Source organism: Thunnus thynnus, chromosome 4, assembly GCF_963924715.1.
Source record: "Thunnus thynnus chromosome 4, fThuThy2.1, whole genome shotgun sequence".
NCBI classification, from domain to species: domain Eukaryota; kingdom Metazoa; phylum Chordata; class Actinopteri; order Scombriformes; family Scombridae; genus Thunnus; species Thunnus thynnus.
The window spans coordinates 17,840,679-17,855,893 of record NC_089520.1 but is presented as its reverse complement, the minus strand read 5'-3'; the positions used below and the strand labels follow the sequence as shown (position 1 = coordinate 17,855,893).

Here is a 15,215-nt window from a genome sequence, read left to right as displayed (position 1 = left end):
TGCATACTGTAATTTTGCTATCGGGTTTATTCTTTACACACAACATTTATTGCATGGCTGTGCATCCTGGAAGAGGGCTCCCTCCTCTGTTGCTCTTCCTGAGATTTCTTCCAATTTTTCTCCTTTAAAGTGTTTTTTCCTTATCCAAATGGAGGGTCTGTGGATGGAGGGTGTTGTATGCTATACATATTGTAAAGGCAAATTTGTGATTTGTGATATTGGGCTATATAATTAAAAATGGACTTGACTTCCACTTCCTTATGCATTATGCAAGATCAATACAGGCTGAGCTTGAGCGTTGTTTTCTGTCTTTGTGTGATCAAGTTACCCTGTTCATCTTTTTGTGATTCAACTTTTTCTATAAAATTTGTAATAACTGGTGTTTGGAATTTTTCATGAAGATTCAACCTTCATAGCTGTAAGCTTATAGAAATCTCAATAAATTTCAATAAATACAAATGTGAAAAATCTGAAAACCACTAACCAAACTATGGGTCACACAACATCTGTGCCATAGCTGTGTCCTCTATAGGAGGTCAGATCAGAGGTGGGCATGTGGATGTGCAGGGAATAGGTTATTTTTTAGAGAGCTGTTCTTGTTCTGTGGAAAATGTGGTCTTATTGAGCGGCACCAACTTCCGGAGGGAGTTTGGGGAAGAAAAATAAACATCTTTTAACCCCGCTGTTGCTTCTGAGCGCAGGACAGCTGACGTGCAGCCACCAGCTCAGCAGTGGGAACATCAGCAGGGTCATTCACAGCTAAAACTCATACAATTAATGACACTGTTATCAAAACATTTGCTGCACTGCGCGCACACACACGCACACACACACACACACACACATGGCGCACCGTACATCGCGCACACCTCCCCTCCTTCCTCGCTGCATCATAGCCCGCTGTTACCATCACACGTTCACGTAATAGCCTACTCCCGCAAGCTGACTTGTTGGAAATGCTCGAGGATATTTAAAAATCTCTCTGAAAACACAAAAAAATAGTGGAAGGAAAGTGATTTCAATCCGCGCCGGGAAAATACTAAAGCATTAGACAGAGGGTTGGATATTCATTATTGCCAGTTTACTTCATTGAAGGTAAGTGAGCGCAATTTGCGTATAATGTTTTGCTTACCGCCATAAGATTGCAAAAATCACTGCTGTCAAAAACGCGAGAAGTGAAAAATGTTCTCCATTTATTTATTCAGTAACTGTCGTCTTTGCATCTAACATATTCAAACGGAGGACACAGCATTTCCTCTCAAAACTTTTATGCCAATAAAACATTTCGGTACGAATATCAGACATGCTCACATGATTTAAGAAACCTGCAGGATAGTTTTCATGTGATCTATTCAGCTGCAACATCAGTCTACCTGGGTGTTGCGCAAATACTGTATATTTAAACTGCCAAGCTGCTTGGGCAGTGAGGTTTTCAGTAAAAAAAAAAAAAAAAAAAAAGATTCAGGCTATAATAGGTGAAACCTGTTTTGCTGTTAAAGCGAAGTTTACACTCCAGTCAGTATGAGCAGCTCAACAAGTTCATTAACATTATAAGATGTATAGTTATAGTTCATAAAGACTTGCACAAACTGAGCCTCAGATTTACACAAGGCATGTTTCTGATGCACTCAGACTGCAGCACTTCTTGAGTTCACATTCTCACAGTCTCACAGTCTCGCGGTGTCCCTGCCTCCTTGTCATTATTTGTCATCATTTCACACCCAAGAGCCTGTGATTGCAATACCCACTTTGCCAGTGCTTAAACCACTCTGTACGCCCCAGAAGGAGGGTGAGTGCTCTGGCACGACAGAATAGAAAAAAGAAAACCACAGGAGAGGTGGGGGGGGGCAGAGAGGGCCTTACAGACTTTCCAAGGTTGTTACATAGATATATGGATCAAATGCATCATGTAAGTAGCCTACAATGACTGTATTAGTTGAGCAGAAAAAGTTTGGGAAGCCCTGCTGCAAAGCCTGTTGGTTTTAAGCAGGAAACAATAGACTTGTATGTTGGTGCAATGACACTATTGGAAAGATTTGTGGCTTATTCATGAATGGCCAGCATTTAAAAGTTAAATGTATCTAAGGTATACTGTGAAATAAAACTGTCGAAAAATAAATTGAGAGAGCCCCGGTATGCTGCTGTATGTCTCAGTTCTTTTCAAAAATACTGCCACACACCATTATTTTTTACAGGTGTATTTTTTTTCCTCTCTCCCCCCTCAGCCTTGATGGCTGGTTCTGAGAAACAGCGAAAGACCCATCAATGAATAGAATGTTTAAAAGGCTCATTTAAATGGAGTCGTGGCCTTTTGTTTATGTAACAGGCTTCACACGGAATTGAATGTGTTATCTGTTTTCATGATGTGTTTGATTGGACATTCAGCTACAGTTAATCAAGTTCAAGCAGCTGTCTGCGGAGTACACATTGTTTGCAGATTGAATTGGTCAAATAAATATTAATATAATAACTATTCGTCATTAGTTTGATTTATATTCTGGAGATTTTTGTTTTGTTAACTGTTTGAATTCATGATCCGTCACATGAAGTGGCAGTGGTCTTGAGCAGTAATGTCGATGAGTATGCAGAGAGCTGTTCTGTACCGACAGTACCAATGGTGCATACTGTAGTACTTGGTAACCATGGCAACAAAACAACATCAGAAGAAACTGGTCAGATGAGCCGGTGATGCCTGAAGAAGAGATGAATGGTAGACTCAATGCACAGCAGAACCAAGCACAAAAGACGGCTCTGATTCATACTCCTCGAATTGTTCTTCCCCTCTCTGCAAAACAAACACACATGTCTGCTCCTGTTCATGTCTGATATAATAAAAGTGTTATTTTGTGTGTGTATGTGTGTATGTGTGTGTGTGTGTGTGTGTGTGTGTGTGTGTTCACACCTTGCAGGAAGGACATTTAGACCCTAAATGAAGCATTACAGGCCTTATAGTTTGGCTCAAACAAAAGACCATCTGCCCCTTGTCACCAAGCCTTTCCCTTTGAAGATGCTCGACTTTTGCCAAATCCACGGCTCTAGCCTGCTGCCACCGTCCGATGTGACTTTTACCGACAAACCTTAGTTCTAAAATAGTAACATTATTATTTCATAAAAAAGGTAATCAAATCTAGTCATGTCTATGACAAAAACACACAAATTACCAACATCATTAAGCAATCTAACAGAAATTTTTTTATTGAGCTGTACTGTGATTCTCAGTGGCCCCAAACTGCATCCGAAAGATGCTTGAGAAATTTCAGTTATTTCATAAATATCCTCCTACATACACGCACACAAACACACACACACACACATTACATGCACGCAAAGTGTGCTAGTAAGACTGACAATAAACTGTAACAAGGCAACGATTAACAACATTCATAAAAATGATGCAGCTACTTTAGAGGAAATAATCCACATCATCCAATTTTCATCTCTGTATGTCAGCACGACTCAGCTTGCAGTGTTTGAAACTTTGAAAGCTGGATTGGGGTGAGAAGCCTCTTGTCAATTTTACATTGAATTATTAATTATTGAAACAGAATCTCTCAGTGAGCACACCTAAATCCAATTATTTTTTTATTTAAAGTATAGAAAATTAATATTTTTTATTGATTTTGAGCATGAATTTAATTATTTAACACATTAATTAAAATACAGGCAGTGGATTCATGTCAGCCTTTTTAAATTTAGAAATTTAAATTTAGCACGTCTGTTTGGCCAATCAGTATGAATGCCAGAACACAATGCCAAGATGCATCTTCTCTTCAGCAAAGTGGGAGTGGGATTGTCTCAGATATTTTAAGCATATTTTAGTTTTAATTATAATGTTCCCCTTTGTATTCTGCAATAGCTGGAACACTGTTGAGTTGAAAGTGTTATCTCTAATTATAGCACCCTCATTAAGCAATTTACTAGTGTAATTTCCAAGGTTAGTAGAGAATGTGTAACAAGTTGAAATGTAGATAATTTTATCTTGAAGCTCATGAAACAAATTAAAGTCATTTTTTAACTGCCAAAACAGTCCCAAAAAATGCATTATTTTTCCAAAGTTTCCAAAGTCTTGTCAAAATCACGCCAAAACATGACAGACATAATGCCGAGATGCCTCATCCCTCCAAGTTTTACCAACAGTGTCTGTGATGTGTGAGTTTAAAACACGTTTTGTATTAAATCATAACGTTCCCCTCAGACTAATCAGTGTAGATCTGCAACAGCTTGCACAGTGTGAAGACGCATTTTTTTATTTTGCTAAATTAGAACTGTGATGGGTGTCTGAGATGGAACCTGAGATATCAAATTTTACAGGTTGATATACAAATGAATGACTGAATTAATTAATTCATTCATTCATTCATTCATTAATGATGGACTGGCATAATTTTTCACTGACATTAATGTTGATCATCTCACAGCCTTTTAGGATTGTAGACCATCATAATGCTTTTGCACCAGACAACAAATCATATAATATAATATAGTATGTCCTGTCAATACTTTATCATGGAAACAGTCAAGTCCAGTCAAATTCGTATCAAAGAAGTTGGTCTCATTCTTAATCAATGATTCAATCATGTCATTATATACTGTGTGAACATTATGTTTATGCAGCCATTTTCAAAGAATACTTTCTCTTATTATAGGCTATAACTTTGATAACTGTGACTGCAGGTAATGAACAACTGAATAAGCCTTGATTGGATGGTGTATGGAACATGTGACAATAACACATATGTTTTAATTGTTGCCATTTTTCAGTGTGTATCATTGGCTCAGTCCCTGCTAGTCCATATATTGGCCTGGAGACAGCGATAATTTGTCTCAAAGAACCCCAAGAAACACATTTCAAGAAAACCTGACGTGGTCTCTGCAGAGTGCAGAGTACCCCTATACAGATGCACTTTTTCTATCACTGTCTTGATTTGTTCAGCCATGGTGGCTATTGCCCTTGTTATAGCAAAGAACGTATTTCATTCATAAACTTTTTCATTAAACCTATTCAATTAGTCATTCTTTGAAAAATATTGATTACAAACCAAACAAGCTGACCCACTGTTATGGCTCTAGGCTGATTATTAAGGCAAGTATGACTTACAAAAACAAAATAATTTAAACAGAAAACATTTTATCTTTACCTGCGTCACCCAACTGGAAAATTAATTGGACACAGATTTGAAATCTGTTTATCAAAAAGCAACAGCTCTCTGCCTTTGTCATTATCCCCCAAGGGTGTCCACAGTTAAGTTTTCTCAATGCCAAGCTCTGCGACAGTCTGAATTTGAAGCATTTACATTCCCATTAATGAAGAACACTTCATTTAGATCTCTCAAAAGGCAAAGATAAAAGACCTCTGATTCAGCAATAGTTGAGTGCCTTCTATCTTTCTCTTCTGCTGGTGAAGGAGAGCAGCCTTTTATCTTGAAGATTGCTTTGAAAGGGGGAAAAAATAAGTGCGTGCAAAATTCTGTCTGACTTATAGTACTTAGTATTTAGTGTCTGGTGCATGGTGGTACTGTGAGTCAAGCTTCTAAGAACAGGTGTAGAGGTGGATCTATGATTCATTGTGAGGTCTAATGATTGCATTAAGTGGTCTGACATCAGCCTCGTCCCATAATTCTGATTGGCATGCACAATATTATTTGTCTTAGTGATGTGGCTATTGGTGGTGTGGTAATTTCAAGAGACAGAGGCCATCAAAGTGTACCGTAGGAGCTCATTCTACATGAGGGTTTGCTTGAGACTCCAGTCAGACATGACCTGATACATAGATGCATAGTTTAGTAAATAACATGATGATATTGTTCAAGCCATTTTATTTTGGCTACTCGTCTGTTGTTGAATACCGTATGCCTCGCAAAAGAAAAGAACATAATGTTTCGGCATCTTAAATCTGTGTGCTTGTATTGGGCTAAATGAGTATCATGGCACAGGATTGAGGCATGTATTATAAAAAGAAATAATTCTGATATACACAGGCAGCCTGATTGTGTGAATTTAGGTGAGAGCCAGCAAACACTAATGGTGACTTTGGGTATTATTCTTGCAGGATCCATGTGGAGGATTTGATTTAGCTGGAGCATATCTCTAAAATGCTCATCATCATCTGTTCGCCTAATGGTGAACAGACAGCCCTCCCCTTTAGGACAGAGATGGGGCATGCTATTGTATGCTGCGTTTTGATCAGGCAAATGGCGAGCTGAAATACATAATTGCTCTGCAGTAAGAGATGGGCTGTGTGTTTGAGTAGTTTACAATATTCTCTGTCCCTCCTTACTCACCCTAGGGAAACATTTTCTTGTTCATACTTCTGGAAAAAAAACATCCCTAAGTGCAATGCATCATCTGGGACGGACATAAACAATAAGGATAATGTTTGAATAGAGGAGACCTTATCCCTTTGGCTACTCCAAATAAACCTACAACTGTTTGGTTTACTGTTAGAGTGGCAGTTGGTTTTTAGCACATGAAGTAAACAGAATTGGAAATGCTGGTAATACTTTGCCTTGTGCTTGCATCATTAATAAATCAGTGTCTTATTAAAAAAAATGTTGGTTTACCACGTATTTAAAATACAAACTATTGAACCATTTCCACTATTGAATGTGAGCTTTATGGTTGACAAACTCTTGACAGACAATAGAAATGCAAAGATACTGCAAAACCGGAGCCCATCTGCTCACAAAAGTCAATAATATCCTGGCCCACTTCTAGTTAATCCTGTCTATTTTATCACACTATAGATGACATGATCACAGTTAAATAAATCAAATTTGTCTCTGACTGTAGTGATACTGCTGTCTATAAAAAATAAAATAATAGAATGTAATTAATGGTATGTTGGATTAAACATAAAATGTTTTACTCGGTATCTGTTTGATATTGACAGAGCACAACTTCCTAGAATGCTGTTAATATTGTATGTAGTGAGAAACTTTCCATATACAGCTAAAGTCTCCCCATAAATGTTTTGGGCAGTAACCAAAACAGTGTTACCTGCAGTGAGGATCTGTGTATACCATGCTGAGACAACTAAATTAACTTGTTAGAACTGGCATGTGTTACATTCTTTATGTATAGTTAGTCTAACTAGTTACCATAACTGTTTTGCTTGTGTAATTTTAGGAGATGATGCAGAAGATAATGTTTCAATTCAGTCTTCTTACCAATAAAATGCCTGCCCTTGAGCACAAAGCTAAAGTTGCATGAACTCAGTGTTATCATGTTGCTCTGACACTGCATACTAATAGATGGGAACCAGTTAGTGTTAGTGTTTGACAGATTAGTGTCAGATAAAAAATTTTTAAAAAACTTCCATAGAATATTTAAAATTTGAATAAAACAAATCCAAAGCAAATATGACCTCACTGACAATCACACAGATTTGTTAAAGAGTCTTTTTTAGATATTGCATAGCTACTGCATGTAAAGAAAAGGGTGCAGAGAACAGTGGAACTTTAATATCCTGTTAAAGTATAGGACTGTATCCAAATGGATTATCCCCCCCCCCTCCCTGCGGTATATGGATCAAAGACAGATCATCTCCACTTAAATCAGTATTGATAAAGAGGCCAAAATCAGGAACATTAGTGGAAAGAGACTGACTTTTGTGATAATAATCCAGCAATTTACATAAGGTAACAATTTTTATACCAGCTCCACAGTAGATATCTGCAGAGACTGGATCATAGAGTAATGAGTCAGATCTTCAACTAAAGGGCTCTCTCTTGATTCACAACCTCCTTGTAATAAACAGTAATAAAGCAGATTGATATAGACATTCCTCCTAGCATGTGCATTCTTCATATTCCATTTTTACATTTATAGGAACACTCTTTGTTCCACTAAATACTGGATGCTACAGCTGTGAGAAATCTCTGCCTCCGATAGGGTCCAGACAGCAGCTCAGTCTGAATTTTTTTTACTCCCACTCTTCTGTGCTGGCTGCCATTTCTACTGTTTAGCTTGCCAAAAAAATTGAGTCTGTTTACCATATAAGCATACTATGTCACCCATCATATTTAGTTGATAGTTGTGGATCTGTTTCTGTTGAGCAGCTGCACCAAATCAAGTCAGCCTCATTTGAAGCTGTATATTCTAATCCCACAGTTCAGTTTTTGCAACAACAGGGTCAGGTTGTTAAGTATCCTTTCCAGCTACTTTTGCCAAAAACACATTTGAAAGTCACTAAAGGAAGTAGACATATATTTCGAAACAACATTAAATGCCACACCATGATTGCTTGAGCTTTGTTTGAAAAACATCTTATAGCAAATCAGCTAGAGTTAGATCACCCTGCGTCCGTGATAGTTCTCTGGTTTTCATGGTTAAAAAAATAAGCAGGCTTATGAAGCCAGTTTATTTATTTATTTATTTTGAGCCTGTGATATTGGCATAGAAATGTGTTAAGGACTTTGTGCGGATCCATTTATTGGGCATTTTGTTGTCAACAGTTAGAAATGTTACGTTAAATGCAATGAATTATCTACAGTTATTTACTGTATCAGATATACAGTAGTTATCAGTTGTGTTATCTTGGTCAGAAGTGAGTCACACTGATGCTAATTTAAAGTATAATTCGGTTTAGGGTTGGGTAATATGATGATGTATACTGAGAGATCTTCCATCAGAGATTTTTCCAAACTGTACTATCTGTACCTTTATTATCTCTTGTTGTATGAGGCCATTGTGGGAATTGTTGCAAATCAATGAGCAGCACTGCTCCATGGTAATATTGGATTTTTCTATCCATGTGATGATGCACCTTATTTGTCAGGTAATTTCATTCACTAGATCCACCTAGAGCCGGGTTCTGCTTGAGGTTCCCTGCTCATGGGGGAATTTTTGGGTCTCTGTAAATTAAAGAGTGCGGTGTAGACCTGCTCTATGTGAACAGTGCCCTGAGATGACTTTTGTTGTGATTTGGCGCTATATAAATAAAAATTGATTGATTGATCGATTGATTGATCAAACAGAAATCTCTGTTTATTTAAGTTTCTCAAGACATTAATAAGAATTTTTACTGTACCTGTTCTGTTCACCCTTATATTATGAAGGCAGGAGACTCCAAATTGTAGCACTTGTTTTATTTGTGTTACAGGAAAACTATCGTGCATGATTGTACTGTACATCAATGACAGGATCTGTTATGCAATCATGCACTATATTGTCCCTTATAGTGGTTATACTGATTCCATTATCAAACATTTCCCTCCCAAATCCACTTTATTAATGTAAGGTTCTTGCTACCAGTGGACTGTGAAGATGTGCCTCAGTGCAGACGCTGTGGGCTAGTCTAAAGTACAGTGTGTATTTCATTATAGTTACAGCCTCATCTGTCACAGACTTGCTAGCAGAAATTAAAACACAAAACTCTTCTACGCTTGATCGTCCAGAGTTGGCGAGTTAACAGCTTCCTCAACTTTCAAGAGTCTTTCAAAACATTTTAGAAAGGTTAGAAAAAAAAGTTCGAGCCATTTCAGGGTCAAGTTCATCTGAATATTCTTACTGTGGAAAGCAGACAGATAAATAATGCTGCTGCTGCTGTTGCTGCAGTACAGAGCTGACTCACTGCAGAGTGGAAAGAAACAAGCCTTGTAGTCTGATGGAGTTCAGTGAAGAAGATTATGTTATTGCAAAATTTCATTTTTTATGTTGTGTTCCTCTTGTGATCTTGAGAAATCATTTGCTCCCACAAACTAAATTATATTTTCCTATCCTCAGGTGTGTGACCAAAAAGGTTTCTGAGAACAAAATGATCATGTGCCCAGACTGCTTCCTATAAATGTGCACATTGACTTACGGCATTCATATGGTGTTAAGTGCCCTCACAATAATACATTTACAGTGGTTCTGTTTTATTTTACTCAGCAATGAGACAAAATCTCCAGATTCTGATTCAGTGTTCACCTGTGTTCAGATCCACTTTATATATTGTATTGTGAATCTTCTGAAATGATGCTGTACTATACTGTACACAAATCTAACATTCTGCATATTGTTGACAGGTTGTGTTGTGGCAGGACTTTCCCTGGCTATAAGGCAGGAGCTGCCATGCCATTTGGTTGTCTGACACTCGGGGAGAAGAAGGATTACAACAATCCCTCAGAAGTGACCGACAAATATGACCTCGGACAAATTGTTAAATCGTGAGTACCTAGTATATTGTCATGCTATTTAGTGTATAAACACTCTTGAAGGACCTGACTCAAATAATAATGTATGCTCCCTTTTCCTCTCTTCCCTCTCTTTCACAGAGAGGAGTTTTGTGAGATATTTCGGGCGAAGGATAGGAACACCTTGAAAATGTACACCTGTAAAAAGTTCCACAAAAAGGATGGAAGAAAAGTGAGGAAAGCTGCCAAGAATGAGATAATGATCTTAAAGATGTAAGTGAAGTTTGCAACTCTTCGTTATAGAGTTTATAGTATATCTGAGTCACTGTCCTTACAAAGTGTAATCACAATGATCAGCAAAATACTTTGCTCAGCTCAAGTCAAAGACACGGCAAAGTGTGGTGCAAAAGCTCATCAAAACCTGCCCGACATCCTTAAGTTTTCCCTGTGCACATTATAAAATGTATACAGTATGTAATACATAATAATAATAATAATAATAATAATAATACATAATAGTACACTTAGTTATGCTCTAGTACTCTCACTACTCTTTTACTCAATTTCTGGCTCTTTTTTTAAATCCATAAGTGTCTGTTTTTAACACTCTGTAAATGACAAGTCTGGTGATTCTTACAATCAACAAATCCAATGAAAAGACTAAAAATAAACATTAAATTGATATAAATAAGAGCTACTTGTTTAGCCAAAGTCTGTGTAGCTTATTCCTCTGTGTCGTAGACTTCCATTAAAAACACATCAGTGAACCACACAGTTGCACTGAGTGATATAGTCCTTTATCATCATGAATATGGACATTGTTGTTTATTTTCAGTCCCACATACATGCTGTGAATACTCATTAGCACACCAAATCCGCAACTAAAAGTAGTACAAATACACTATTTAGTCCTGTTTGAGACAACTTCAGAGGATTATCCGGTTTTATTATCATCTGACCTTCCCTGAGGGAAATCAGGAAATATTGAGAGATGAACTACACATTGTTGGTTTTGCTCTTTTCATGATTTGTTGACAATAACAAAAATGTTGTTTATCACCAGTCTGTGTTAAAACTGTGTTTTGTGACAGACACTGAGGTACCATGTCATAATATTAGGTATGGTCATGTCTTGGGAATTATTTTACTGCAATTTATTCATATTTGCATCAAGAACACTTCATAATAAAGCCCAAAATCCATTATATCATAATTTAATGTAGGACTGGGATAATTATTAAGCATTATTACTCTGAAAAAGCTGGAAATCACACATTATTATAGTGATTTGTAACTTGCTTGCTTAGGTCCATTTGAGTCCTCAGATGAGTTGGATTGTGGTGCTGTAATACTAATAGTTTTCAAAGGGTGTGAAAAAATGCTTTCAACTTATCAGTTTTACTTGAACTGTCCTGATTTTCTGGCATGGAGACTCTATAGCTGCCTTGTACTACTTACAGACTCTGTTTCTTCTTCACTTTAACCAATCTTACATCCCTCCATTCTCCTCCTTTCCTCATATTATTCTCTTCCTCCCTTTTCCTCTCCTCAAAGGGTAAAACATCATAACATCCTCCAGCTGGTTGACACTTTTGAAACTAAGAAAGAGTACTTTCTTTTTCTGGAGCTGTGAGTATTATTGGAGGCACTTGAGAAAAAATTTGGCACAGACTGGTATGCACTGTGCTTCCTTATGAAACCAGTGATTTATTCAACTTGTGAAACATTTTTACATTTCTGTCATCAACAAGTGATCGTATTTGATTTGGATGTACCATCTCCCCAGTGCCACAGGCAGAGAGGTCTTTGACTGGATCTTAGATCAAGGCTACTACTCCGAGAGGGACACCAGCAATGTTATGAGGCAGGTGTTGGAGGCCGTAGCTTACCTGCACTCTCTTGAAATCGTCCACAGAAATCTTAAGGTATACTACACTGCTGACACCTAGTGAAATGCAGTAGCATTTCACCACATGCTAAGTAAGCTATGTATGAAGAACTGTCCTTTACAAACATGAAATGCATCCAGATTAAATGCTTGATCAAATTTGATTTGTTTACTCATACAGCTGGAGAACTTGGTGTACTTTAATCGTTTGAAACACTCCAAAATTGTTATCAGTGACTTCCAGTTGGCAAAACTGGAAAATGGATTGATTAAGGATCCATGTGGGACTCCAGAATATCTTGGTGGGTTAAGCTAACCAATAGGAACAAATTTTTATCTACAGAAGCCACAGAATAGCATGAGCATGCTTAAAGGTTGTTCTTTGCTTTCAGCTCCTGAGGTGGTTGGGAGGCAGAGATATGGAAGACCTGTGGATTGTTGGGCCATAGGAGTCATCATGTATATACTGTAAATACAAATATATTTGTATATAGCATCTTTATTTTACTTAAGGGTTTTTTTTAGATAAGCTTTGAAATAAGAATGTCTTGTCCTATAATGCTCTTATTCTGCCAACTCAATAGTTTGTCTGGGAACCCTCCTTTCTATGATGATGCTGATGAAGACGACTCTGATAATCGTGATAAGAACCTTTTCCTTAAGATTTTGTCAGGAGACTATGAATTTGACTCACCATACTGGGATGACATTTCAGATTCTGGTAAGAGATAACTCATTTATATAAAAAAAAATGTCTGTCAATGTAATTTCATTATGTACATCTCAGATGATGTACTCAAAGTTTGAATGTTGGATGAAGCAAGTTCACTGTTATAATTATTTTCTTGTGTTTCTAAGCCAAAAACTTAGTGGCAACTTTAATGGAAGTGGACCAAGATCAACGATTGACTGCACAAGAAGCTATTGCCCATGAATGGTAAAAAGTACAAATATGAATGGTCCCACCAACAAAACTGAAGTTTTGCGTTTTGCATTTTAGGTAACACAAATCTAATAATGTTTGGGAGAAAATAGTGGTCTTGTCCCTTCTCACAGGATTTCTGGAAATGCTGCCTCAGACAAGAACATCAAGGATGGAGTTTGTACTCAAATAGAAAAGAACTTTGTCAAAGCCAAGTGGAAGGTATCATTTGACTTGTGTATCATTATTTGTTCCACTTATATTAGATTATCTTACATTTATGATAAAGTCTCCAACTAGGAGGACAGTACTGCAGTGAATAGCAAAATGCTCAGGATTGGCTATATTCAGCTAATCATGATTTTATGATCTTACCAACATTTTAAACTGAATTAATATTTCTATACCTACTGAATTCACTGCAGTCAAGTGCAGCAACAGTTCACATTGTATATGTTTTCCTCATGCTTCCCTTCAATATTCCCCACACAATTAATCAGGTCTTCTTCATCCTGAGCATTCTGTTATTTTTTGCTGCTGTAATAACCTAATTTTGCCATAAGGATCGATTAGTTAACTTTTTGAAGTAACTATATATTTTTTTTACTCACAGAAAGCTGTTAGAGTGACCACCCTTATGAAGAGACTTCGAGCGTCTGAGCAGGGTGATTCTGGGGCTTCTGGTCTTGCTACAGGGGCTGCTGCTGACCCCAATGCACCCAGTGGCGCCCCTGCTCCTCCAGCTGGCGGCGGCGACAGTGTTGATGCCAGCATAGAGGTTGCTCTAAGTGAGAAGGCTCCTGACACACAGACTGCCACCATCTCTGCACTCTCTCTGCCCAGTGCAGCCAGACAGGAAGAGCAACCACAGGCACGATGCAATGGAGATGTTCTCCAAATGTTGCCACAAAGAAAGGGAGACTAGGCGTCAAAGAAAAAGAAGAAGAGGACCCTTGCCAACCAACAAGCACATGAGCAGTACAGTCAATAAATTTGGCACAATGATACGGTGTATATGTTGTTCGACTATCCCCCAGTTTGCATTTTCAGTGCTGAGTTATTTCACAACACCATGCATTTCATCATTTTGCCTTCTGTACTGATTGGTCTATTGAATAGTGTTCTCCACTCTCTCTCTCTCGTTATTTTGTGTACAAGTCCCTTTAAAGCTAGTTAAAAAGTAGCTCTTACTGTTGTTTCCCTTTTCCCTGAAAACTGTAAAAACGCAAATTGTAATTTAGTGAAATCCATGCATCTTTATTAGTCATCTCACTGTATATAGATGTATTTGTCTGTTTCAACAAATGGCTAGTTATCAGCTTCAGAACTTACAATTCTGAGTTCATGTCTTGTGACTTAAAATTATGAGTTGAAAGATTTGGTAAATTGATCATATAAAGGTTTATTTTTTAAAATGTAAACGGATTCAAATACTTTCCAGCATGCATATTTGAGTTCATGCATCAGAAAACTAATTGGAAAATAGTTACAAGAAGTTATGGACTTATTATTTGTGTGTCTTGAGTGAATTTTAAGTCAATTTATAATTAAAAAGAAGTAAAACTTAAATTATTTTAGCTATGCTGAGAATTGTATAATACCTGTGACACACTGATGACTGTATCTAAAATGTTCTTACTTGTGAAAGATTGCGTAACAATCAGATACAGATCATCACTTAGTGGATTCAACTTGACACCCTGACTCGATATTTCTTGTTTCAGTGCAGCCAACTTACAATTTTAAGGCAGCAAGAAAGCATTTTTTTAAGTTAAAGTGCCTTAATATTTGTTGCAGTAATGTACTGAAATGTTTCAAAAGAAACAGCTTGATTATAACTGCTTACTGATTTCTTTGAAATGTTTTAGCTGTTTTCCTTTGCTCTTCTGTAAAGAGTGAGCTGCTGTATTGATTTGTGTGTTCTCTCCGTTTTCACACTTACTTTAAAGAGAAAACCTGATTACATAATTCTATGTGGAGTGTTGTTTTAGCTGTTGTTGTTGTGTTGTCACTTGTAAGTAGTAAAATTCAGAGTTTATAGCTCAGTCCATATACTGTACCACTACGTATGTATACTTGCATTGTATACATGTGTAGTTTTTTATCTATGTGTGTATTTAGCAACATTTAGCTGAGCTAACAGGTTGCTACAATGCTTGTGAATGAATAAAATGAGCAATACTAATATTGCTGAAACTGTGAAATTTTTTCTCAAGTTGTCCGTCACCTTCACCTTTTCACACTGTTCATGCAAAAACATTACAAGCAAAATTAATAATTCCTTTAAAAG

At 37.2% G+C, this 15,215-nt stretch overlaps 1 protein-coding gene across 2 annotated transcripts; it reads left to right on the top strand.

Annotated features, from left to right (window-relative positions):
• The first annotated feature begins 786 nt into the window (after positions 1-786).
• Positions 787-15,113, top strand: camkva (CaM kinase-like vesicle-associated a). 2 transcript variants are annotated; one of them, XM_067587094.1, is made up of 11 exons: positions 787-1,095; positions 10,008-10,148; positions 10,257-10,388; positions 11,670-11,744; positions 11,902-12,040; positions 12,185-12,305; positions 12,396-12,471; positions 12,588-12,724; positions 12,862-12,940; positions 13,060-13,147; positions 13,539-15,113. In XM_067587094.1, exons 2-11 carry the CDS (start codon positions 10,054-10,056, stop codon positions 13,848-13,850), a joined length of 1,254 nt encoding a protein of 417 aa, XP_067443195.1. In that variant the 5' UTR covers positions 787-1,095; positions 10,008-10,053; the 3' UTR covers positions 13,851-15,113. The 2 variants fall into 2 exon arrangements, with proteins under 2 accessions (XP_067443195.1, XP_067443197.1); XM_067587096.1 differs by lacking the exon at positions 11,670-11,744 and having other exon boundaries at positions 788-1,095.
• Positions 15,114-15,215: the final 102 nt, after the last annotated feature.